This window comes from Vanacampus margaritifer, chromosome 12 (assembly GCF_051991255.1).
Source record: "Vanacampus margaritifer isolate UIUO_Vmar chromosome 12, RoL_Vmar_1.0, whole genome shotgun sequence".
Taxonomy (NCBI): Eukaryota; Metazoa; Chordata; class Actinopteri; order Syngnathiformes; family Syngnathidae; genus Vanacampus; species Vanacampus margaritifer.
Genome location: NC_135443.1, coordinates 15372812 through 15400614, shown reverse-complemented (window position 1 = coordinate 15400614; position 27803 = coordinate 15372812). Strand labels below are relative to the sequence as shown.

The window sequence follows — 27803 nt, the reverse complement described above, 5'->3', positions numbered from 1 at the left end:
AGATACAGAGTGAATGCTGTCGATCCAAACAGACACTCCCTAGACCCTAGTTGAAATAACACACACATTAAATTGAGTGCATTATATTACATTATTGACACATTATGCTCCCTTACCCTGCTGCATATGCTCACTGTTGTCCAGATGTTTGTAGTGCCACGTGTTTCTGTGCCAAACGTGTCACTGCATCTCACAGCAGGTACACCTAGTAAATGCATGGCTTGGCGTTCATGCTTGAGCTGCCCTGAGTCAGCGGTGGCGTCATATCAATTAAGATGTACCTGCTTAAAAGAAGTTATGCTTGATTACATCTTATTTCACCCCCGGATGCTATTATTGAGGGTGGTTGTTTGTCAGCATTATTGGTTGTGTTTGTTGATGCTATGTGTGTTTATATGTTTGTATGTTCAACAATATTAATGGATTTGTCTCAGTGGAGACTGACAGAGGAGCAAGGCAGGAGGAACAACTAATCTTGGTAAAAATAAGATGATTGGTCCTCAATTATGTCATTTTATAGATGGCAACAAAATAATGTGACGCGTGTCTAAAAATCAATCATCTCCGTGGCTGAATCATTACCATCACCACAAACGTCCACTTTATGCTTGATGATACTCAAAGCACGTTAGAGACAACCATTTTGTTTTTAAATGAAAACAAATAGTGAGGCTTTACACTCCCTTCAGTAAAAAGGGCATTTTTACTAAGGAGCCAGCAACATTAAATTATATCTCAGAACTATTGATTAATTAATTCAGGTCCTATTGCAGTCTTACTTTTTGCTTTTAAGTAATGATATGCAGTCTTTTTCTTACTTTTAATTAAATGTAATTGTTTCAAAGATTTAGACAGTACAGCGAGCGTTTCATGAAGACCCCCTCATCAAACTGTACAGTACAAACACAACCTTCATGCACTTTACTTAGTCACCACTTGGGGGCACAAATGAACAAGCAACTCTTTGAACCTCATTATTTATTAGCGCATTACCACTGAGATGATGTCATTAACTTCAGATGCAGCATTTTCACTAAACATACTGTATAAACTACAAATTATGCTCTAATGGGCAAATTAGATTTGTTGTTTGTTTTTTTACTGTTAATATGTTAATTATTTGTTCCTGGCAAGCAGTCATTATACATATTTTCTTACTAAGCATAGTTACGCAGATTGCAATTTGTAATTATCAAAGTATAAACACATTCATTTTCACTGCACCACATTTTTGAAATTGTGTAAGGTCGCACACATTCTGTTAATCAGAAGACCTTGGCTCCTGCCCCTGAGAAAACTTGCTATGCATGTATTTCTTTTCAGTGGGGAGCGAGTGTGAGTCCCGTCCGCTTCCCATCTGAACTTTAAACACTAACCTTCAGAGCTCAACCAGATCCTGTTTGTCAGCGAGGGTTTTAATGTCCACATGTTCGCTCTGTTCCTGCGGCACACACTGTGCACCACGGCAGCCATCTGCAGACCCTCTCTTGTGACTAATGGTCCTTTATTAACAGGCAAAGCAGACCTCAGCACAGCACAAAGCATACCGTATACAGTTGTATATCGTTGTGTATCAGTTGTCTTTGTGTGCTGAAGCATGATCACTCTTGTTAAATTGTGCCTCCAGTAAACAGCAAATGTTTTTTATCTAATCTTTTATTATTGGGAATCAAGTTTCCTCTCAAAATCAACTTGGATTAAAGATTGGGATAACGAGTAGAATTAGAGAGTAAAAAAATGAATTTCGCTGTTCGTTTTTTTTTCATGTTGAGTGTTGAGAAGAGAGGGGGAGAGATTGTGGAAAAAGGAATCAGAGCTTGGGGACATAGCTCCAATTCCTGCAATGCTCTTAGGCTCCAGTGATTCGCTATGTGCATGCTGCCCATTTGCATAGCCACTCTCGCTTCCTGGCTGGCTGCTGAGCGCCCCCCACTACCTCCCTTCAGTCCTCCTCCTCCCCTGCTCCTTCCCTTCCTCTCTCTCCCCGAGTCCTCCTGCGCACATCTTCTGGAACAACATTGTTGATGCTGCCTGCAAGTGAGCGTTTGTTTCCTGCCCAGGGCTTTTTTTTTTTTTCCTCGCAGGAGCGACTGACTGCGCTACCTGGCCATAGCACAGGTGCACTAACAGCCGCGTAGCAGCACTCCGACACATGCAAAAGAGACTCGGATTTGGTTCCGTTGCTCTGGACAACCTTTGAGAGCACACAGAATGAAGAAACTATGGGTTTTGCTTTTCTGAAGCTTCCGACTTTGCGCTGTGCTATTCAAGCTGGCTTATTCTTCCACTTACATCTTTTGGAATACAGAGAGTTAGTAGCAAGATGTTACTAGTTTTATGAGGAAAAAAGCAGATTCAAGAAGGGGATTTCCATCACTTTTTGAGTTTGCCCTAATTTCTTGTGTTTCTTTAGATTATAAATTATGATACTTTTTTTCATCTTCTCGTGCTGATACGGATTTCCTAACTTGACGCACACCAGCAAGAGGCATAAATTACATGAACAACATTTTTATAGTGTGCACTTTCTCCCCTGTGGATCTGTGTGTGAGCTTGAGAATTTGTGAGGTGAGAACTATGGGCTTTACAGATAACTGAAGTTCCATCTGTAATCTAAAACCTCATCAAGCCACTCAGGAAAGATGCTGGTGGGATGGAGGACTCCCCTGGTACCCCTGGAAGAGCCCCTTTACCGCAATCGGGCTTCCCTTGCCCACCTGGCCTTGTGGATCACTGCTATGGCTCTGGGCTCTGTGGCAGGGTCAGAACCAGGTGCAATGGAGAGTTTCCACCATGTTCAACTCTCCCAAGGGAACAAACGGCAACATATCGTGCCTATTGCTATCCACAGATACCCTGCGTCCCTAAGGGCTGGGCACAGTGAGTATTTGGTTCATTTTTTGAAGAGTCAAGAGTTTGTAGCATGCATCGACCGTATTTCATCTTTGCATTATTTCTAGCAATACGTTACGCGTGTGTGTATACATGCCTCATCACGGTTAGGTCTATCCTTTCTTTGTCTTCCTCAGCAAAGTGCCCTGTGTGTCTCAATGACTGAGATTAGCCATATCCTTTTCTCCAGATGCTCCACTGTGTCCAGATTAGACAGGATTAGAACATTGTGGTGCTCCATGTTGCCCAAGGGTGTTTGGGACGGACGAGCATGTTGCCTCCAGCTCTGCAAGGTGTTAAGCCTCTTCTATGGGCCCATCTTGAGTGCAGAGAAGACCTTTATATCCACATGGGGCCACATTCGTACTACATTGAGAAACCGGGATAGTTGAGCAATACAATGCCAAGGCATACATTGACACAATGGTGTGAAGTCGATTTAATGCAGATGTAGCCAATTACTATGCATGTTCCTGCAGTGCTCCTCAGCCTTTTTTAACCCTATAAAGTCTGAACCATGAAGCATATGAGAGAAAATTCGGATTCTTTGTAAATAGAGTATTTATTGGTACTTTTGAATAAACAAAAAACATTTTATTTTTTTTAATAATCAACTTACACATATGACTTTTGATTTGTGTCATATTTGATACATCCGGTCACCATGCTTTAAATCCCTACATTTACAACTGTCCAAAATATAATAATAGACATATCAAACATATGAGTATTTCCAAAAATCTAAAAGATCATTCCCCACTATTAATAAGTATCGTGTCTCTCCTTTCCCAATCTGGTGATCTTGCAAGGTCACTGGAAAAGCCATTAGATACTGCCCTCTAATGGATTATCCGTGAAATGCATGTGTCAGATCATTCTACGCCAGTGTTTTAATGGGGGAAAATATTCTACTCATGAAATAGAGGGCTCAAAATGTCTTGTATTTAATACGTTTGGCGTTATAAGGTTAAATAAGACAATTTTGCTCTCCGTGCATAAATAAACATACAAAATGCATAGTGAATACAACTCACGCCACAGAAGAATTTATGTGCAGTTTTGAAATAATCCAGCTAATAGGCACATTAAGAAGGTATTATTATTATTATTATGGGATGAGCGAGTATGGATACCACATATCGGTATTTATCGGAACTTGTGACTGCTTTTACGATCAGAAACTATAAAGAATAAAAAATGGCTATTAATATTTCACCTACAGGGTTAGGTAACTTGTGAATATACTTCATCAGAATGCCCAAAGACACAGATGTGATAGTTTGTGATAAAACAACCCAGACTCTGACAATACAGTGGATATAAAAAAGTTAAGAAAAAAGTCAAGTTTCTTGTGCTATGAAAAAAAAAGAGACCGAAACAAATCATTTCAAAACTTTTTCGACCATAAATGTTTAATTTTTTTTAACCTTTATTTATTCAGGTAAGGCAACTGAGAACAGGTTCTCATTTGTAATGCTGACCTGGCAGCAGACAGCAGAGTAAAACAAAATGTGACCTTTAATCTGTACAACTAAATTGAAAAGAAAAATGAAATATTTTTGAGAAAACAAATAATATAATGTGATTGTACAAGTGTGCACATCTTTGTATAAATGGCTTGTTTCTGCATGCAGATTAGACAGTCACATTCAAATTGCGTGAAATGGGAATCAGCACACACCTGTCACCATGTTAAGTGCCTCTGATTAACCCAAAATTAATTTTAGTTGTTCTAGTAAGCTTTTCCTAGCATTATCTTACTTTCTAGCAGTTGCCTGGTGGTTTTGTGCTAACACTGAAGTAAAAACTGTATGTCAGACAAAAACCTGGCATTCAAATAGTCTTGTTTAGACCTTCTATAGACATTGTATATACAATTAAAAATGAAAAGAACGAATATTTTTTAAATGTTAAGATTGTACGGTGACCAAGTAACTAGCATGTCTGCTTCACAGCTGAGAGGTTCATGTTCCTCCCTGTGCTTTTGTGGGTTGTCTTTAGGTATTTTGTGGGTTGTCTTTAGCTACTTTGGCTTCCTCACACATTCCAAAAACATGCATGTTTGGTTAACTCAGTTAACCCCATGGCCTGGTACCAATCCACAGTCTGGCAGTTTGGGTACTGCTGCTCTAATGCTTGTTTCTCGATAAGGAAATAATCTGCGACTGATAAGAGCAGCACAGGCGGTGGTCTTTTAAGAGTGTGTTATCGGACATTGGGCTTGGTAAAAGCACAGTACCAAATGCAGAGCCCCGCGGAAATGATCATTTTAAATGTGACAGGGTGTTTGCTGGCTGTGATTGACTAGTATTAGTAGACAATGATCAGCTCTCCCCAAAGATCCTGAGGGCATATTTCATGACCTAATATTCAAGAATCTCCTCTGAGCCGTTATTAAGAGTTTACGAAGGCACAAAGTGAAAATAAGATCTCTTGGTAATGTGATTACATTTTAGGTCGAGCAGCATGTGGAGGGGGTACATAAAAACAAAATGGAAGTCATGTTAAACAACATGGTACCTGGCTCTAGGATAAAGCCTGCTGTTGTCTTTGCTGTGATGCAAATTACTTCAGTTTCATGGGGTTTGTCTTCTCTCAGGGGTGTCTGCAATTAACTAGTGACTGTTATTTTGTTTATATTCTGAATTCCTGTGTATCTCTCCATGATTTTTTCTTCATGTGCTGTAACTCCAGCTACAATTAAATTATAGAAAAATAGACATGACATGTTATTATAAGGAAGGTAACCCATCCCTAATGCAATTAATAAATACATCTGCCCATTGCAACTGTAGGATTTTAAAATTTAAAATAAATATATCCATTCCTGTGTGAAGACTTTTAGTCATCTAAAATAGGGGTGTCCAAACTGCGGCCTGGGGGCCCGCCATCCATTTTTCAATGGCCCACGGCATATAATAAAAATGACATTTTACATGGCCCACAAGGCTAGTTTTAAAAAAAAAAGTGGAGGTGGAAAGAGTGAGAATGGTAGGTTTAAAAAAAATAATAATAATAAGTGCCACTACTACTAATAAAATAGATACAAATAAACCATTTTGCACTCAAATAATGAGTTTAGCAAAACCACTGATTGATAATCCAATAAAAATATTTGTATAATAAAAATGACATTTTACATGGCCCACAAGGCTAGTTTAAAAAAAAAAGGAGGTGGAAAGAGTGAGAATGGTAGGTTTTTAAAAAACATAAGTGCCACTACTGCTAATAAAATATATACAAATAAACCATTTTGCACTAAAATAATGAGTTTAGCAAAACCACTGATTGATAATCCAATAAACACATCTGTCTCAGTTTGTGTCCAAATATTGTTTTAAGTCAGTTGTAAATGTCACAACTAACATTTAGTTGAATTGCAGACATTTCTGTAATATCACTATATTGCAGAATAACAGCTAAAGTGAGACTGAATGAAGACTTCAGAAGTAAGAAATAAGAAGTTTGAGTCTTGGGAGAAGGAAAAATTCGACTGAGAAGAGAGAAGGGAGGATCTGTGATGTTGCTGTACTTGCCAGTACAGTATGTTGTAGGCTTGTATAATATAATTACTCCCATGCCTCCGAGTTGATGGCGATCGTGTGGAGATGACAGTATCTGTGCTTCTGCGAGGCAGTGTTGATGATAGCTGTGCTGATAAGGATCTGAGTACATGTTACAGTAATCTAAAGGGAGCCTAGACGGTTATTGACCCATGGATAAGAGACTGAAGGCCACCCTTAGAGTACATTCCCGTTTCCCTATGATGGACAGCAACTCCCTCTACTATTGGCCATGCGTTTCAACTCTTTAATCTACTTGCATCCGACGGTATGGAGTGTGCCGCCACTCATCTCCTCTTTGCCCCTACCCCCCTCCCCCCCATCTTCATATTTTCCTGCCTAAACCACCTTCAACTCCCCAGTTGGTGTGCAGAGCCCATCCAAGCAGACTGAGTGGGCAGTGTTTTTGCGCCTGCAGTGGTCTGTGTGGTTCAAGCGGTGACCACACTATAGATGGCAGGGAGGGAAATGAGACCTGACTGTGCGTGTGGTGAGCAGGGGAGGTTCAGCTGAGTAATGTGTCCGGTTTCATGGATAAGAGACTTGGAAGATGAGAGAGAAAAAGACCCCCTCCGTTCGGACTCAAGGGGATATGTGCCCCCTACATGCATGGGTCCTGCCTGAGTTTGAGTCAGAGAGTTCTTTACCCACTCATCGTGACTCATCAGGAACACGTCTTGTGCCCTCTGACATCCTGTCAATCTGTTTACACCTCTGGCTCATATCTTTGAAGGTAAAAAAAGCCATAATACAAAAATAGTACTTATTAGCAATGTGCAATGGATGAATTGTAATACTTTTTAGACTGATTAACACATTTGAATACTGAAATTTAAATGGAATGATTGGTGTCATGAAAGAATATGTTGAAGTGAGTTCAAAGTTTCATTTAGACATAAGTTGTGGTTTTAGGTGGGGGGGGGGGGGGACATTTAACCGTATACAGCCTAACATATCATATTAAATAGAAGACATTTTGAGCCCTCTATTTCATGTGTATAATATTTTTTCCCCATTAAAACCCTGATGTATATGATCTGACACATGCATTGCACGGATAATCCGTTAGAGGGCAGTAGCACCCAGCTGATGGCTTTTCCAGTGACTTTGCAAGATCGCCCCAATTGAGAGAGGAGAGTCACCTTTATTTATTAATAGTGAGAAATATTCTTTCTTATTTTTAAAAATACCCATGTGTTTGATATGTCGGTTTATTTTTTATATTTTTGACAGTTATTAAATGTACAAATTTAAAGTGTTACGACTGGATGTATCAAATATGACACAAATCAAAAGTCATATGTGGTAGTTGATTCCCCCCCCCCCCAAAAAAAAAATGTTTGTTTGTTCAAAAGGACTAATAAAACTCTTATTTGCAAAGAATCTGAATTTTCTCTCATATTTCATGGTTCAGGCTTTATAAGGTCAAAAGTTTTATTTTAACTACGTATATAAGTTTGGATGGACATTTTCCAACATTTTCTTGATTGACTATGAGAGAGATGAACGTATCATTGATCAATTAATTTGACCATTTAGGTGCTATTTTAAAATGGATATTAGAATCTAGATCAGGGCTGTCCAAATCCAGTCCTCAAGGGAGGGCCACTATCCTGCATGTTTGAGATGTTTCCCTCCTCCAACACACCTGATTCAAATGATCATGATTATTATCAGCCTACTGCAGAGCTTTTTGATGATCTTATCATTTGAATCAGGTGTGTCGCAGGAGGGAAACATTTAAACCCATCTGGTAACATATACTTGCACTGCTTTACCATACTGTTATGCCTCGAATAATTGAAGATTCAAACGTATCAGTCTTAGTGATATGAGCGGTATAGATGGCTCCAACCGTATCCAACAGCAGGCTCAGGCTCATAATTCCACAGGTTCTTAATTGAAATAATTTTGAAAATGCTTCAACTAAAGTATTTATAACCGTTGTAATTTTATGTATAACATGTTTAACATATGTATAACATAACTGTGTTGTTACTAAAAATCAAGTTCTGCTCATTGCTTAAATTAGTTCACACTCCTTATTTAGGGCATGATAAAGATTGTTAAACATAAGCAAAAATGCCTGAGAATACTTTTGTTGATTTTTCGTAAACCGTACACAAGTATATGCAGTGAATAAACAAGTCATTTCAATCGAAATATTGATCCATCTAGTGAGTGGTGTATTTAAACTCACTGATCGGTGATCGGACACAAAAATTCCGATCGTCTATAGAGTCTAGTAGAATCTTTCTCTGAATTTCCTGAACTACTCAAATGACTTTTGTTGTGTCACAGTGGTGCTGTGCATGGATGCAGCTCATTCTAGTTGTTCTTGTCAACTAGTTGAGACAAACACAGTAGTGCCTCTGCTGGTTGCACTCAAGTGGTTGCTTTGTATTTATTGGTTAACCAGTTAGCATAAGCATCACAATTTAAGTCCTTAAAAACAATATGAATGACAAGATGTGTTATAGAGTATTAGTGCTACAGGCTAATATAGTATTCAAGATTTTTTTTTCTAATCTTTGCTGTCATGAGGCAGAAAACTCATTCAGTTCCCACTTAGCTCACACTGAAGACTGTAAAAATGAAAAACTGATCAACACATGCAGACCGCTTCTCTTAGCAAATTGCAACTTCGTAATAGTCTCAAATTCAGATGACAGCATGAGAACTGAATGGCTGCCCTCTGCACAAATAGTCGGCCTCGGGATGAGGATTGTGGTAACTCTCATTTCTTTGCGATTTACAATTGCTCACCTGCAACCGAGTGACTGGCCCTTAATCCACTCTAATAGGATTGTGTGGGATTTAAGCAACCTCATTGCTCCTTCCATCTCTTCGAGCATCCGGTCTGCTGGGAATGACTGATAAAAAAAAAGCATGTTTGCTGAACACCAAGGTGCACGCTAATATTAGCATATACTGAGCAACATGGTGTAGGAATACAATACAAACCCACACACATTCGTTGACTTCTTGTTGTTTTGTATTTATGTGTTGGCAGATGCGTGGTATCTGTGTGTGGTAAATATCGGGAAGACACATTATCTGTGTGTTTAAATATAGCCATAAATATAAACAATGCAGTTTTGCTGTCTGATGATAAATGTGAACAGTACAAGAAAAAAATGTTTTAAAATGAATAGTTATATAATGAAAACACAGTACGAATTAGCACTTGAGTCATGAACCTATTGCTTCTCAACTCAGCTGCATGTGTAAATGTAATTAGGGATGTTCGATACCAGTATGAGTACTCATTTTTTGAGTAGTCACTAGTACTTTTGGTACATAAAATGTCTGCCAAAAAACAGTGACACACATTTTTGAAGAAAGATCTGTATGTATACCAATATAGCATTTTCCCTTAAAATTCCACGAAAGTAATGGCAATTTTCTAGTCTTCTAATTCCTAGCTTCAGATAGTAAAGTGGGTGGGCACAAGCGGGCAACCAACACTGATATCATCATTGCAAGTATTGATACCTTGAAATAAGGCTGGATTTCGGCCCGATGCTGATATCTGGTATTGCTACTCACCCATCATTAGTAATAATGGTTTGTTCATCTGTAGTTAATGCAACAATTGATAAAATGATAATACAACATGCTACCACAAATGTTGGTATTTTACATTGAATTCAGCAACATTTATAGTTCAATGACTAATTTGGCCATTAAATTTACATTTATTACATTATTTTCAACACTAAGCTCAAAACATTACACTGAATATCCAGTATTGCTGTCACTTATACAAGAAAGTCAACCCAAAATTGTTCTTAACCATAATATGTCCTCTGCAGCCCCACTAGTATAAACACTGTATTCTGTCTGGTAATGTCGAATATGAGTTAAGCAGCAAAATCCACCCGTTTTATCTATCCCAGGGGGTGGCCACTTTGCCACTTGCTGTCCACTGAAAATGACATCATAGGTGCTCAAGCTCGGATTACGAACAATCATGACTCACCTGTTATTTGAGTTTAGGCGTATGATGTTAGCAAGCTGAGCCATTGGTCATTCCCTAAGCCTTGAGCAACAGTGATGTCATTTTCAATGGACAGCAAGTGGCAAAATGGCCGCCCCCCGAAATGGATAAAAACAGCTAGATTTTGCTGCTTAATTCATATTCCAAAAACACAATGTTAATCAGAATGCGTGTTTAGACTAGTGGGGTGCATAAAACATTTTATGGGGGAAAAAAATGGGGTTGACATCTCCTTAAAAATAAGTCAACATGCCAGCACAATGAGATATAGAATGTGAAGAGAATTGATCCTTTCTTGCTGTCTCTTAACTACTCCTTGTGTAATATTACCTTAAGTTTTGCAGCTAATGAAATATCTCCCTGCTGTTTGAGGCTAAGGAGCAATACGCAAAGCTGATGTCAAATCCTGCAATTCCGGCCAAGGCATGTTTGCTATTTCTTGTGCATGGCTTACAAAAGGAGTAAACATTTAAAATGATGCAGTGCCAAGCAAGGATGACATGACATTCTACATGAGCAAGAGGGTCTTACACAAATGCCTTAAAGAGACTATTTATAAACTGTGCTGATTGTGATGAATAGATTTCGGAGGTGGTGTTTATGCTCTACTTTTGAGCTTTTAGGTCCCTTAATTGTTATGTGTGAATTCTACTGGATGCGGGGGTTTGTTTTAACAGGTTAGGAGCAAGATGCTACAATACATCTGGCTGTTCCTGTTGAAGGGATGCACTCTTTCTTTAAAGTGCAGTTGCCCCTTGTGATCTTATGGCATCTTCTTTGTATGCACTGCATTCATGCAGACGGAGGTTGGGCTGCACATGGTGCACAAGCAGCGAGACGAGTCTCATATCAGAGCCCTGGCCTTGGACTCTCTTCTCTGTCTCACTTCCACTGTGTAATTATCCCTTACACTTTTTTTCCACTAATGAGAACTGCAGACACGCACCACATCTGCTTGCTCCCCATAAAGAAGATAGCAGAGATGTTTAGAGTCCGGGATGTTTGGTTCATGCTCGCGCACAGGCTCACTGGACCCAAATAATGATGACACTAATGTCTCATGGCACACGATTCTCCATAGTGGCTTTTTTTAAGCAGGGAATCAAACGATGCTTCATTTTCTCTCAGTCTATTTTTTGATGTGTACAAATTAAACACTTGATGCAGAAAAATCTAATCAAGGTTTGCTGGCGAACGAGAAGGCTGATCCGAGCCGAGTGAAAGGGCGCATTGTGTATTAGCTGCGAACGAGGCAAGGTGGTGATGAGAGAGTAAATTAGAAGCTGTCGATACTGTGGGACACCTCTATGAGCGCCAAAGCGGTTGGCCGGGATGCCAGATATGCAGCTGGTCGGTGCGACAAAGGGCCCGTTGGCTGTAGCGCTCCGTTAGGACACTAGGTCTTGTCAGCTCAGGCTGGATGGGCCATTCTGCTCCACAAGGCAGGGGCTCATGTTTCATTTTGGGCTTAGGGGAAGTGAGCATGGCAGTGGAGGGGGCAGACTGCTTCAAGGGACACTGGTCGACTGAGCACTCATGGCACAATGTTAGCAGCCCAGGGGCTACTGCTTCATCCACAGCCTTGAATTGATGGGCCCTTAGCATGAAGAGCATGATGAGGTGGTCAGTATGGCTACCCCAAGGCTGCTTTCTGTGAGGTTAATGCTTATCTCAGCACAGCAGTGTGAGGATAAATGACAGGCGTGCAACGCAACTGTATTGCGCGGAACATTTCACAGTATTAGGTCGTGATGTTTGATACCATTTTTTTTTCTTCAAATTGACACCAGTACAAGTAATTAACTCTAGAGTAGTCACCGACACCAAGTACTTTTGATACATAAAATTTTCCACCCAAAAAACAATATCAGATAATTTTTTAAAAAAGACCAATGTATCCCTATAAAGCATTTGTCCTTAAAATTGACAATTTTCTATTCTTCTAACTTGTAATTCTTGATTCTTGAGTATTGGCCGCCATCGCATCGTACTGATACTTGACATAAGACCGGGTATTGGCCCGATATTGATACCTGGTGTCGGTCAAAATTAGTTTGATGTCTAAATAAGTCCATTATGGCATAAGCTATGGTGAGTTGAGCAACATCATATATACATACATTTATTTAGAGAGAGATTGTTCTATATCACAAAGTTCACAATTTATATATTTCAAGGAAATTGAGTAGGGATAGGCGAGTACCGATACCAGGTATCGGTTTGCGAGTACCGATAACATGTATCGGTTTCATTTCCAAAACAATATTGGACCAAGGGATCAGAACTCGATGCCAGTATCGGCTGCTCTCTTGTGACAGCTTGTGACAGGAACTAATTAAAAATGAGAAGAAGAGAAAACTGCCATTAATTTCATGTAATTGAGGAAAAAATGCTATATTGTCAAGCATAAATGAGTACACCCCAACAAGTTTGTAAGAACACCTTTTTCGTATGGGATACTATACTACAAAATACTCCCACAAATGTAGGCCATTGATCGAAAACAAGATTTGTTAATTAGTACACGCAAAAAAAGTAGTTTTCTTAACAAAGTTGTTGAAGAACATTTTGCACAAATAAGTAGACCTCAAGAAAAAGACTTCCAGACCTAGCAGACATGTTGCTATCCATAAAAGTCATGGAGGTCACAGAAAATACTAGATGGAGTCGTTTTTGTTGTGGGATGTATTATTTTTTTGCATTAGTTATTTTTATTAAATTGAAGATATTGTAATCTATGCATTGTATTATCAACCTTACTTTCATTTTTTGAGTTAAGCGCATATTCTACAGAAAACATTTGATCAAAATTTGGGAAATTGTTCCGATGTTCATTGAGATATTGATTAAAATCTTAATTTTTTTCAAAGGGGCTGTACTCTTATAATTTGAGAAGTATATAGGTATTTCTTTAAAATGATCTCTCATTGTTTTTGGAGGGGAATTTTTATATATCAGTGCTAGTGGTATCAGCACTTGGTATTTGTATCAGTTACAAATCAATGGTATCTGCAGACATCGCTAAAATTGAGTCAAATTCAAAATCCACATCATGCTTTATACTCTGTACAGTGTGGCCAACTCAGCTCAAAGTAGTCATTGTCTTTATTTTTGTTCTCAACCCTAAATTAATTTGATACAGGTCTATTGAAAGAAAAAACAAAAAAATACATAAGATTCCAACTTGGACTCCTGGGGTAGCTCTTCTATTTAATTACTGTCAGAAAGACTAGACAGCATAACATTTTTGTTTCTTTCTGACCCTTCACAAAACTAGTGTACTGTACTTTCTAATTGGCTTGTTTTTAATCGCAAGACTTCATTACTTTGTTCCTCTTCCTCTCTTCACTCACTTGACTCTGCTTGTGCCTTGAGCTTTCACTCACTTTATTACGTTTGCTGCCTTATAATTCTGGAGCTGGCATCTTATAGACTTTAATAAGGGTGACCAATCAAAGGCAGCAAGCAGCAATGCCCCACATTTTGTCTCCACTTAATTTAATTACATCAATTTAGCCCAGCCAAGAGTGAGACGGGATGGAGGAGATTAATCCGAATCGTCTTATGAAAGCAGGTTGGGCACTGTCCGAAATGCTGCGGTGGGGATTGCCTTGATGAAGAAGGGCTTAAGGCTCGTAGGTCAATAGATACAGTGCAAACAATACTGTGGAATTGTGCTAATTAGAATTGCCAAGCCCTGGCGCGATGACTTTAACTTTTCTGTATAGGAGTATTAGGTTCATACACTGAACAGAAAGCAAATAACTGCAATGAGAAAGCTTGACGGATCTAAGCGAGAGTGGGCAATATATTAAGGACAGTAATGGTTTACTTTCATGACAGAACAGCAGCAACACTCTATGCTGCCCAAAAAATTAAAGATTGCAGTCATTCACATAATTGACTAGCATGTGCTAAAATAGAGTTCAAATATTATGAGAAAAGGATTCTTAGGAAAAGACCCAAATGTTCACGCTAATTGTTGTCTTGATGTACAAAAACACTGGCATTTTATTTCTCTCAACTATTAAAAAAATCTGTATTAAATGCATCAGATGTTACAAATTGACGCCAGGAAATTTCACACAAAAAAATAAACCACCTCAATGAAAGCAGGTGGCAAAAACTGGTGCCAATGCCAAATATAACAAGAGGCAACGATCATGCAGCGAATATGATCTTTCCTCAATGAAGTGTTTATATTGGCTGTGTTATACAGTATAAATGCCAAAATATCAAGACATAAGCTAGTGCAAGGTAAGCACGCTGCCTGTCCCTGTACACATACAGTTGGACCGCTTCTGTGTTGCAAACTTCTTTTTGCTGACTACAAAGAGAATCACTTAACTTCTGCCCCCTGATAAAGATGTAACAGGGAGATTTATCACTTGAAATAAAGAAAACAGGAGTAAATAAGTAAAGCTGAATGTGCAATACTGTAAGTACAGTAATTGGTTATTGTAATAGCAGAACAGGAGCAGGTAAAGAGAGTGGCTAAAACACTCAATGCTGCACATTTAGTGAGATTGCTGTGATTTACAAAATGGACTAGAGTGTGCTTAAATGCCTTGAATGTTGCCTTTTTTTTGTTTGCTTGTTTTCTTGTTTCTTTTTTTTCTTTGAGACCATCACAGTGTACTATAACCACGCAAGGCAGCTAAGGTCTCAGCTATTTTCTGGGTTTGATCATGTGACTTTAGCAAACCGAGCCATGATTGGTCGTTACCTGTTTCCTGACTATGTGCGATGTCATATTCAGTTTACAAGAAACTCATTGCACGATACCTTCGCAAGCTGAGCTGTACCATATCAATCAAATCATTCCGCTTTAAAATAAACAGTCGTCCAAACATATTGCACCCCATGTATCGAGATACGTGTCGGATCCTCTTTTATTGGAGTGATGCACACCCCTGCGAAATATTTCTAAGTAGCTATACGCGTGTCATAAAAACATAAAGTGGCAGGCACGCCCGCAGAGCACGCAGAGCCACCAAACATAGAGCAGCTCTACTCATCACGTTTTGTCATTAAGTTGATGCATGGAGTTCAAAGGACAATTAAATCGCTATGAGGCTAAACATCAGTGCTCATAATGCCTCACTGTATTTGCCATCTTGTCAACTGAGCTATAAGACGATTTAATTGTCGACACAGGGATGTGGTAAACTGGTGGATGTGGGTGCGCACGCAATGATTTTTCTGATGTCAGTAAATCCTAAAGAGCATTGATTGGAGGTAGCTACTTCACACACACTGAGAGTGTTTGAATGGGAAATTGTGCTTCATAAATCACTTTAACGATTTCCTAAGTATCGGAAATAGCAATCATTACGACACATTTAATTGTTTCCCCCCATGAGGAGACCTAAAGCAAAACCTTTTCTTTCACTTTTAATGATATACATAACTATGTTGTAGGTTACAAATGTTACTCAATTAGTTTGTGTCATTTGGCGGCTGCAATTCCGATTAAGGTTGTTTGCATTCTAAAGACATTTGGTTGCTGCCAACCTTCAGTATCTATCATACAATCGACTATGTACAGATTTATACCACACTGGTAGTAGATCCCATTTTGAAATTGAATTTACATTAATGGAAAAAAAATCATTAATCCCCCCCCCCCCAAAAAAAAAACAACACACACGTCGGCTAATCTATTTTTGCACACCAGACAGTACGGGAAGCCACGGTAGTGAACAGAGAGAAAGACGTGTGAGGTGCTGATGGAAAGCGAATCTATAATGCCGTGTCTCCTTTTCATATTTCCATCACATCTATGTAATTATGATTGGATTCCTTCCTAGTTTCTCGGAAGAAGTAGTAATATGAGGCTCCTTATGATGGTGGTGTTAGAGGTCAGCATAAAGACATCCTGAGTGGGTGTGATCTTAGCCAATCATACCAAGACATGACTATAGCCAGTGGACTGACACCTGCAGGTAAAACACTCATACACACTAATAAAACATGTTACTAGTGAAACTACAGATTTTTTTGTTAAGTGTATAAGTATATTTATACTTAGTTATTTATAAATGTGTCAGTGCATATCATTTGGTGCACATGCCTTCGTGACGGGAGCCACAGGTTCTATCTGTAGTGGGAAATGTGGAAAATGGTAATTTGACAATCCATGTCTGCAATATATAACTATGTATCATGTTATAAAATGTTGTTCAAGCCTGCTGTTTCAATTGAAATGCCCATTCGTGAATCTCTATTATGGACACTAGCTAAATGCACTTTTACATTACGGGTGACCCCCAGATTTTCAAAATGTGTGGCACACAATAGGGAGGAAGGTCGCAAATCAGAAATATGGAGCCAGTTAGGAGTTACTCCAATTACGGCAGTTACACCCTGGATGTGATTTCAGTTGACACTACTGCATAGCTGTGTATGTGCACATTCACCTGTTTTTCTTTGTGTTTTAATCTTCAACAGTGCCTTGAGGACAATTCATGGGATTTTAGATTTCAGCATGTTCATTGAAACCATATATATTATTTTTTTTCATTACTTAATTAAAGGGACAGCAACGTGGGAAAAAAATGACTTTTTAGAGCTTTTAGCCATGTTAAAATGCTAATTGCTCACCAAAAACATCACCAAAGTGATGTTTTCCTCCATTCGCCCCTTTTATGAGAAATTCTAGCTCGTTCTGCTCTCCAAGCACCAGCCCCTCCCAACCTGAGAAAACGAGCTGTTGGAACTTTTTGACGTCATGAGATGCGGCCCCACCCCCGCACCGCCTCTGCAGACTAAACGTGTGCCTACTTTCTCTGAGACTTCCATGGGATAGCGACAAAAGTAGCCTTTATCAGTAAACATTCTGTCCAAATGAATTCAAAGCAATCAATTATCCTTCACATTTGCAATGCCAAAGTAAAACTTTTTGCACTGTTGACTGTAATTGAACAAATAGTGTAGCGGTTAGCACGCTCGCCTTAAAAGTAGCAGGTCTATGGTTTGCGACCCACTCAGGGTTGTCTTCCCCCCCCCCTTCTTTTCTTTCTTTCTTCCCACCTCCTCCACTACGATTTGTTGCGGCAAGGAGCCGTTTTGTTTCAAATGTTTATTGAAGAATTGAATTTCCACATATAAAGAAGATGCGGTGTAACTACAACGGCTGGCCACTAGGACGAGACGGGCGCGGCAACCACACGGGGAGAGGCGTGTTTTTTTACCGGGCGTTTTAATGAACCGGGCGTTTTACTTCCGCATTAGAAAAATAGCCCGCAAAATACCTAATATTTCATAAAAAATGACATCGCCATGGTGTCAAAAGTAAGATTTAATCATTACATGCCTATAGTTAACTGTGGAAGTGCTTGAAATTCCGTGATTTTCTTTGAGGTCACAGTGTAATGTCATACAGTTAAAGTGAGTGTCACATCATATAAAGAGACAGAGAGAGGACACGGTTGCTTGAGGGTGATGTGAGCGCCAACCCTTACATGATTTAGAAGAGCTTAATTATAAGAATCTGCAACATGGAGGAAGTGTTTGGTAGCTCTGAGGAAAACTCTCAGACATTGCACTGCTAGCATGAAATTGCTCAGTTAAGAGGCCAATAGCCGTCATATGGTTGTGGAACAAGACTGGTTTTCAGCAATACAGCCTCTAGACTTTATGGAAACAAAGTGTGACGGCCTCACACATGTATTACACAATGCATTTTCATTTGGTAGGAGACAACAAAACACTAAATCCATGTGGACAACATGACTGCTAGCGCTAAGTCTTATTTAATTTTACTTTACAGATTGTGTGTTTTCCAGTAAAATATAATTAATCCTGCCACAGATCTGCTGGCCTAACATCATTTGTCATTCACACTATTGCTAATTAATGTTGCAATTTGTTTTAGCTAATGCATGACAGTGTATTGAACAAAATGAGGGAATGAGAACGAATTTGTTAGCAGAGTGGCCCTCATATCATTGCACTATTGAGAAAAGCCAGAGGAAAGAAAATGTAATATAGGGATAAATGAGGCATTTACTGATAGCCTTATATCTTTGTGAACTAGTTTACAAGAAAATATTGGAATTACAGTCACAATGATTTATATTCTATCATTCAAACTCAGGCTGATAACTTCCTATTTCTATGAATAATAACATAGCCTACTCCTTCACTTGTAATAGCTTTTCTTCTCCTTCTCACAAACAGATGCAACTGCATTGCCTTTTCTAATTATTAAAGTTAAAGTACCACTGATTTTCACACCCACCCAAGTGGGGCGACATTCTTTCTCCGCATTTGACTCTGAGGGAGCGGTGAACGGCAGCAGGAGCCGCGCTCAGGAATCATTTGGTGATCTAACCCAATTCCAACCCTTAATGCTGATTGTCAAGCAGGAAGGCATATGGGTCCCATTTTTATAGTCTTTGGTTTGACCCGGCCGGTGATTGAATCCACAACCTCCCAGTCTCAGGGCGGACACTCGACCACTAGGCCGCTGAGCTGGTATTAATGTAAATTATAGATTTTTTTCATCTCCAAACAGACATTCTTTCTCAGTATTTATAGTCATTATCTTAGTGCAGTCTTAGGTTGTGTTACTGCACCTTTACAATTTAGTACTATGTCCGAGACCAAATACAAATGTCTTGTAAACTTGTAAGCTTGTAAAATATATCTTGCTATGTGTTGATCAAATAAACCGCACTGGCAGCACAATCTTATCAGAGTCCATTTTATCCGGCCCGACATGAACAATGTGATCATTCATAACCTTATTGTGCTTTATATCCTAGCAAAAGAACAAATGTACAATATGTGACTCGTACCACCCAGCAAAAGTGATGGACATCACATGCTGACAAGAATGTAAACTACTCTGTAATGTTTCTATTCATGCACGGACACCCACTTTTAATTGACCACTTCCTTCATCATTTGAGAAGGGATCACGCCCATCTATTAGTGGCATCATGCCGCAGGGGTCTGTCTCACTGAGTAGCAAGGTAATTATAATGACTCCACTATCTTCCAGGTCGTGTTCATAGTCTCCTGAAGACAACAATGCAATTCATGGAGACAGGAAATAGCTGGTGCGGAGGTCACCAAAAGCCATAATTGGACCAGTCAGTCAATAATGCTGCAGCCTTTGAGGCTACTAATGAAGCACAAGAGACATGACCGTGCATGCCAGTTACTTGGGCAACGGGGACATGACTGCACACTCACTAGCATTCAGATGCATTTCTTCCCTAGAGGTGTAGCGCTAAAGCTGAGTAAGTGCACAGTATGATGTGGAAAGCAGCAGCTGTTCAACCCTTAGAAGAAAATGAAGTCTCTTCATTTGGACCCGACGGCCATGGTCCTTCAAACATCGGCCAAATGGCTGATGTTTGCCGATTGTTTGTACCTTTACGTACTGTAAGCATTTATACAAGTAACACTTATCTCATTATTTATTACGCAAAATAAATGTAGACAGCTTGGCCACTTAGGGGCAGTGTAGGTCCTTGCATTGAGAGAATCACCTTAACGATTAGAAGAAGAAAGGTAGTGTTTGACTATTGTCATTAAAACTTTTTTTTTTTTTGCAGTGTAGAAGAACAGATGCCTATGATTATCCACAAGATGCTTGTCTGTGTACCTGTCTGTAGCATCTGCTTACAAATACCCCTTTTTTTGAGGGATTTGAGTGCTGCAAGTAGCACGCTAATTTCCGCTAGTGAGTCAATGGCGTTTTCCATTGTGTGTTAGCTTTGAACTAGCTATGTTGGGGGAAATAATACAAAATAAAGTGATTTATATTTGAGTGTACTCTATGCGTTTTTATGTGTTTAGTTTCACAGTGAACGTCAACTGGACTGTAATAAACAGATTGAAAATAGTAACTTTGTACTCTTTTTGAGAGACTGTTTGCTGTTACTGCCAAACTGTACTCAGTGTGCTCAGGGAGGGCAGAATTTATAATGACAAGATCAATCAAACATAAATATGATCCAAATTCAACAACTTGGTAACACAAACACACAAATGACAAGGATTAATGTCCTAAATGCATTGTGCCACGCAATGAAGGATTTTTTTATTTTTAAATATTTATTTACACATGACAACGGCTATTTACGAGGATTTGTTTTGTTTAGTTTTTTTCTGCCCAAATAAATTGGCAACGACCTCAAAAAATCCATATCAGTAGGGGACTACTCATCATGCTTCTTGAAGTATTCCAAATATCATAAGAGTGAATATGAGTACACTCTTTTAAAATGTTGTGTTTTTCAATGTCTTGTTTTTTTTCCAGCTGGAACAACATACATATTTGGGCGAGATGGTGGTATCATCACATACACATGGCCACCAAACGACCGACCCAGCACAAGAGCAGACCGGCTAGCAATTGGCTTCAGCACTCACCTGAAAGATGCCGTCCTGGTGAGGGTGGATAGCTCCTCTGGTCTTGGAGACTTCTTGAAACTGCACATCGTAAGTGGAAAAGCATGCTCACTCAAGACCAAGCAGTGTTTCATTTGATGTATTAAGAAAAGGTCTCTGCAAGATTCCTGTTTCTTTTTCCAAATGTCATTGATTTTTCAGGCGTTATGTGAAATTATTAAGAGTCGTCCCTTTTTGTGCATCTCTCTCTTGGATATACTGTAATTCAGCTGGCTATCAGAGGGCCTGTTGCTAGCACACTCTTACAGACATGTAAAAACATGACCAAAACACAGGAAACTCCAACACACAAACGGCTTATTGGGTTTGTTCTGAGCACCAGGTGTCCACACACTAACATATACACAAAGACATTGTGCGCTGATATTTGCAGGCCTGTCCTGAGGAAACGCAACATCTGTGTCTCACTCATGTAGAAATCTATTTTGGCTCACCAAGCCTAAGGTATTTTTAACACACAGCTCTTCATCTGAGTGTAACTAGCCAGTTTAAAATGAGACCACCTGTTATGTACACACCGTTAATCTCCAAATGTCATGCCGGCACTCTAACAAGGCACTGAGAAGAACATGAGTTGGAGTTCTCTTGTAAAGAAAGATCAGTCAGATGTGCTAATGCTGTGATGAAATGATCTGGCAGACAATTGGCGAGGAGTTGTGGCAGTGGAAATAAGACTTCTCAAATGACTCTGAATGTGTGTTAGCTCTTTTTACATTCAGGAACTTGTGCTTGCTTGTTTTATGCTTCGCAAATCTTTGTAGTTTATTTGAAAATTGAGTGCAGGTGATAACCACATCTACTTTGCACACACTATAGAAAACCCTAGTATGTTAACGGTGACCAACAAGGACATTTTTTAAAGTAAAACCCACAGTAGTGTAGGTCACATCTAATAAATATATAGTCATGATTTGCTGTATTTTTAATAAAAGTAATGGAGACATGCAGAGACCAAAGGGGAGTCTTTGGTGTGTTAAACTCCGACAGGAAAGCTCCTGCGGCTTACAGCAAATTCATGTGTTGCCTTGTTGTTGCAACATTCAATTGACAGGGAGAAATTGTTGATAAGGCATGTTGTACAGGCGGGGGCAGTGGGTTGTGAGAATCCCTTCTCCTTTCGCATCAGCAGTCACTCCAGTTGCTTCCTCATAATTATTTATTCATTAATGCGCAGCGTTTCAGCGGGCTTTTAGAGTGTTAAATTGTGTGAAGGAAAATAAGAAAAGTAAGTTTTGAAGTTGCACAAAAGAGACCTGAAGTGACTTAATCCAAAGTTCATGTATTTCAGTGATCAAGTTTGGACATTACATGAAAGAGTAACCTTGCAACCCCTGTAAGTGTTTTATTGACTAGAAGAAAATCCTATTTGCAGCTGGTGTTCATTAGAATGCATTCTTTCCAACCAACATAGTCAAGAATGATTCCCATGGGTACCCCCGCCCCCTCACTCCCCTTATTTACTCATGTTACCTCGACTCCTCTTTGGAGGAGGAGTTTATCTTTAGCTCTATGAGATGGGATTAGACCAGATTTCAGTATTTACACTCTCCCACAGCCCCTTTCCCCTCCAGCCTCCCTCACATACCTAATCGCAGACTCCCATTTCATGATGACAGCAAAATCATCGGGCCTTGAAGGACACAATCTCACTTTGCGCTTTTTTTAAAGAAGGAACGTTCTGTGTAATATGCGAAGACTATGATTTAAATGTAGCTCAACAGTGTTGTGATCCCTCTCCCTACCGTTTCTACTTCATTGCCGATAAAGACAATGACAGTGAAATCAGTGAACCATCCAATGTACAGCGATTACTCTCCTCTGGCTGATCATTGTAGCACATATGGAAGGAGGACTCCATTTCTAATCATGTTTCACTATTTTCCTCTATTATTATAATCATGCTCAATTTCTTCATCGTAGTGCTGCACTGTTTTCATTAGACAGCTTGAACACGTCTGCTACCGGATTGTAACACTGGACATAACATGTGTCCGAAAGGGAAAAAAATGAATAAAACAAACACTGGTCCATACATGATAAAGAAGCCCTCGCAGGAAGATGTTTAAATGATAAATCTCTGCAGTGACATTATGCATTCAGGATAAAGCTGGGTCCTGACTATAATCACCATGTCTATCATTACTTGTTTTGTGAATGCAATTAAGATTATTTCCCTAGATGCAGATCTAGTTTAATTGAAGAATACCACCATGCAAGTTGTTAAAATGGCTCAAGCACATTAGTAATTGTGCCATGTGGAGTGTTGAGATTCTTAGTCAGCCTAGAGTTGAACTTTGACTCCAAAATAAAATCCGTACTTGAAGATCTTGGTTATTTTGACAATCAAGAGGAAATTAACCATGCAATTTATTTTGTAAATTTATGTTAATCTTTACTTATCATTGAAGTATTGAATATAAAGACCAATGTTGATTCTAACTCCTCCCACATGACACAATTCATAAAGTAAAATAGTTTATTCAGAGTAGCTTTACAGGTGAAGTGAATGGGTATGTGCGAGGCAGGCAAACAGAGAAACTAAAGTTCAAGGAGAGTTGAATGTAAACAGGTAATGGTGTGCTAGACAAACAACAAACAGCAACATAAAACAACAAGCAAAAATGGGTTAAAACAAGAGATGAGAAATATTTGCACCCAAGTCAGTCAGTCAGTCATTTGTTTTTAAGTATCTGCCGATGCAGAGTTTGGATCTGACCCAATCCTCTGCAACACATTATGATGGAAAAAAAGAGCACATTTGTCAATTGTCTTGTTTATTATTATTATTATTAATCTTTGCAAAAGAGCACAATCTTTGCGTGAGAACGCAAAGTTTTTTTGCAAGGGAACGTAAAGTTTTTTTTTTATCCTATAATGTCACCTTAGGGGCTCCATAGAAAATCGTGTGATCGGCTCTGATTTCCAATCACATGATTGATTTGATTTAGTTCAAATAAAAAAATGTTCAAATGTTCCAATACATTTTCAAATTGTATCTCTTTGACAGTTGATTGATTGGTAAGACCATGCAGTTCAAGCATTGGTTGACAGAAATAATTAGGACCGAGTAGCTTTTCATGTTGTAATATTGTGGACCTCATCTTGAAGATATTATTCAAGATTTTTTGTGGGAATATATTTGAATTCTTAGTGATATATTGTCATGATTTGCAGCAACACTGTACGTACTCATTATCCAAAAAGACATCCAGATGCACACTTTTATGGCTGTGCGCCTTTCCCATCCACACATATCTGTGATTTTCGTACCCTCGTGTCATTTACGCATTTTTGGGTGGAGCAACTCTAAAAAGTGGACATTCCCTGTCAAATCTATCCTATATACACATAAGGTCATCTATATATGACCTTATGTGGTTTAATATGTTCAGTATACTGTATTTTCTAGACAGAGTTCTCTTAAGGCAGATTTTCCTGACTTTTGAGGTATTATTCATGTTTTCAGCCCAAACAACAACAGTTGTCTCCATCCTAAAACCATCTGTCTATTTTTAGGAAGTCATTCAGTCTGTAAAATTGTGGCTTCTCACTCGTTTTCATATGTTGCTGTCAATGAGCAGCGATGTGGAGCGCTACTGGAGCCTCTCCTCATTCTCATGCAAGGTCCCTAGGGGTCCACTGAGCTTGTTTTGTGCCAGCTCTCAAATCTCTGTGTGGGGGTTTGGGGACTATTCCAAGCACTGTCTTCGATCCCCTTCTTCTAATTGCCTACAAGACTTTAAAAAACAAGCAATGAAGGCACTCAGGCTAAGACAATGTACTGTGAAGTTAATGTATTCCATAGATGAGAGAGGATCTTGGAGAAATAATGACTTCTCTGCTGGAGCATTGCTCCCCTTGGTTCTCTTTAGCAGTCTACCAGAAAGTGGATTTTCTCCCTCTTGTGGTTCACTATTTTACTGTAATTTCAACTCACACTCCGTATCCTATTAATCAGGAAAAATAGCTTGAGGGAAACGCATAACCAAGACAAATGCATGAGACGCTGTAAGTGTGAGATGGAAAAGTTTTGGTTTCGGAATACAGTATGCACAATTTTGTGCTGAATGATGACCAAATGATGACAGCAGCTTTGGATTTGATGCTGAGGTGAGATTGTTACCTGGGAGGGGAACTGTGCAGCTCTGGAGACAGATTTTATCACGCTATCCCCCATGCTCCTATTAAACACACCTGCAAAGGGAATGGATCTTATTTCTGCTTTCTACTCCTGTTAATGCCTCAAAGCCAGTAATTACCTCCCATGCTCACTGCAGACCTGCATGTGATAGCTGCTGGATTTATGGTATACATTGTCCCTGTGCTATTTGTTTGCTCAAGGCACATCACTCAGCCATTCTTCCTCTATTGCACTTCACTTCACTATTCCTCTCTAAATCATTTTAATGTGTTTCTTTTTGCCACAGTTGCTACCTCACGGTTTACTAATCCACTATCTTGGCCATTTTCAATGGCAACATTGGCCTGGTATTTAATTTAAACTAATTTATTCTATTATTATATTGTTTTAAATTATTTATCATAAAAATATAATTATTATGTATTGCAACAACAACATTAAAATTGCATTGTTGTGATTACTACATCTCTCAAACTGCTCTTCTCAAGTCTCATCATTTTCTACATTTGAGGAAGAACTTTCACTTTTTACAATAATAATGGATGACTTGCATATGAACAATAGGTGAGTAGCACATGAAAACCTGTAAGAAGACTCTAAGGCAAACCGAGCGTCACGGCCAAGCCCAACTGAACTGTCGCGTGAATGATGGAGTTCTGCCACTAGTTTTCATGAATGGCTGATCGTCGGCAAAAAGATTTGCTACGATTCAAAATGTCCAACGCAGGTGAATGTTGTTGCAAATTTGCAGATGTAGATAATATATTTATACTATACAATTTAAAATGAGAGTAAAACATTTAGTCTTAACTTTGTTTTGAGGTAATTTTTCCGCCACTAGGCAACGTTAGTGTTTCATGTTGGCTGTTGGTGACAGGAACAGGACATTTTTCTTTTCAAATTAAGAGCAAATTAATTTGTTCATTGTAAATTACAACTAGTCCCCAGTCCCAATTATTCATTCTCATATGGATGCACATTGACATTAGTGACTCACTTTCCTGCAGACAGAAACAACACAGATGATGTTACTCGAGCCATCTTGTCAAGTTGTTGAATAAAATGTGCCTCACGTCTGAAGAGCAAGTGACTTAGAGTCACTACAATTGACAGGACAGGCATACACTCGGCTCTTGGCTCTCGAATGAGTCTGGGAGTGCCCATGTTGATCCCTTTAAGAGCTGTAGCAGTCATGCTCGGTTTGAACTGATGGCCAGCAGTCTACCATCTGCATACGCAAAAGAGGTGCTTCGATGTCCAAATTGCTCATCCACTGTAGCTTTCATTCTTTTGAAGGGACTTAAAATTACTTACACATTATTAACATGCTGATTTTGACACCCTTTTTGTCATATATATTTAAAACTGTCATTTCAATTTGATTTAGCTGTGGCTGAAAATGTGAAGTGGGGAGAGTCTCTGTCCTAAAAAGGGACTACAGTCAAATGAATGGGGCATTTATTGCCAACAGTCTCTCCAATATCCACACTGTGACTAATTTCTCTCCCATTTCCTCTTTGTTTTTTTTTGTAATATGCCATGTTGTTCATTGGTCAGTAAAAAAATAAAAATACAGTAGCTATACAGTAGGCGGTGCTTCACAATGTTGTATCCTGTTATGAACACTAGAGTTGCAGTTTTTCAATTGTAGAGAGTTGGTAAATGTGCAAGGGCCAATCAGTCACCAAGTGTCCAGGTCTTAGTTGTGACTGTATCTTTTTTGTTTTTTGCAATATTCCAGGTTGTCATTCCCGATTGTCATTAGACATTGTGGCTTAAAGTTTTTGAGGGGTTTCAGTAAAGTCGCTTTCTTTAGTCTGTTTTGTTTGCCACTCCTCATTTAACATGAGTAAATCAGAAAAATCAATATAGCCAATTGCAATGCACATTAAAAGCATTCATAGCATAAAACCAGATGCTAATTTTCCCTTTAATCCCCGATTTCACCTCATTTCACAGTTATCAGTTTCAGCAGAATTGCTGTGTGTTGGTCATCATCGTTTTCAGAGAAGGACTTTTATGAGACTGTGCTAATGGCACTGTAATGGCGAGTTTAAAGCTGACCATGTTGAGGAGACAGCAGTGAAAGGAACGGATGGGGGAGCTTCACTGACCTCATTTAGTCCCCCTGTGATGATTCACTCACACAAACCAGGCAGACGACACTTGTACTCATAAGCTGGTCATGTGCTTCACATGCAGTACAGTCTTTGAGCTGTAATGCTATGTCTTAGCATTTAATTTTATGTAAATGACACGTATTGCATTGATTTTGTTGCAGTAAGCGCGAGTGATTGTGGTAAAAGTCTGTGTGAGCGTGAAGCACATCATATCCCTTTAGTCATAGTCAGAGCAGCCACTCACCTCGGATGATGTTACCTGACCTCAAAGAATCAAATCTCATCATCTCCATATTGCGAGGGGACAGCGTTAGAATCGCCATTACTCATCTTTCAATTCCAATCATTTCTCAATTTGTTCAAGCTCTTTGCCACGATGAAGCCAAGTGGTCCATGAAAAGGGATGACTGTGTGCGTGTGTGTGTGTGAAAGGGAGAGAGTTGCGTGTATGTGTGTGTTTCAGAGTGCAGAACCATGATGTGCCTTCTATTTTATTAGTGTTACAAATCACAGTGGGCGTTGAACGTCATTCTCAAAGCTGAGCATCAATACGTTATGGCCTTGGCAATATCGCCACAGATAACATGAAGGAAATTTGATTTCATTGCCTGACCTTATTACACTGTTAGCCTGTTTGTCTTTCGCTCATGTATGGGTTACAA

At 39.2% G+C, this 27803-nt stretch overlaps 1 protein-coding gene across 31 annotated transcripts in view; it reads left to right on the top strand.

Annotated features, from left to right (window-relative positions):
* Window positions 1–27803, top strand: part of LOC144061055 (neurexin-1a-like) — a 236971-nt gene that overhangs the window by 144401 nt on the left and 64767 nt on the right. For 26 of the 31 annotated variants that reach the window (XM_077581088.1, XM_077581087.1, XM_077581100.1 and 23 more), the window contains one exon: window positions 20729–20910. In XM_077581088.1, coding sequence (XP_077437214.1) covers window positions 20729–20910 — 182 coding nt within the window. Of the gene's footprint in view, window positions 1–2007; window positions 2881–20728; window positions 20911–27803 lie in introns of those variants that run through there. The other 5 variants (XM_077581096.1, XM_077581095.1, XM_077581094.1 and 2 more) reach the window with 2 other exon arrangements.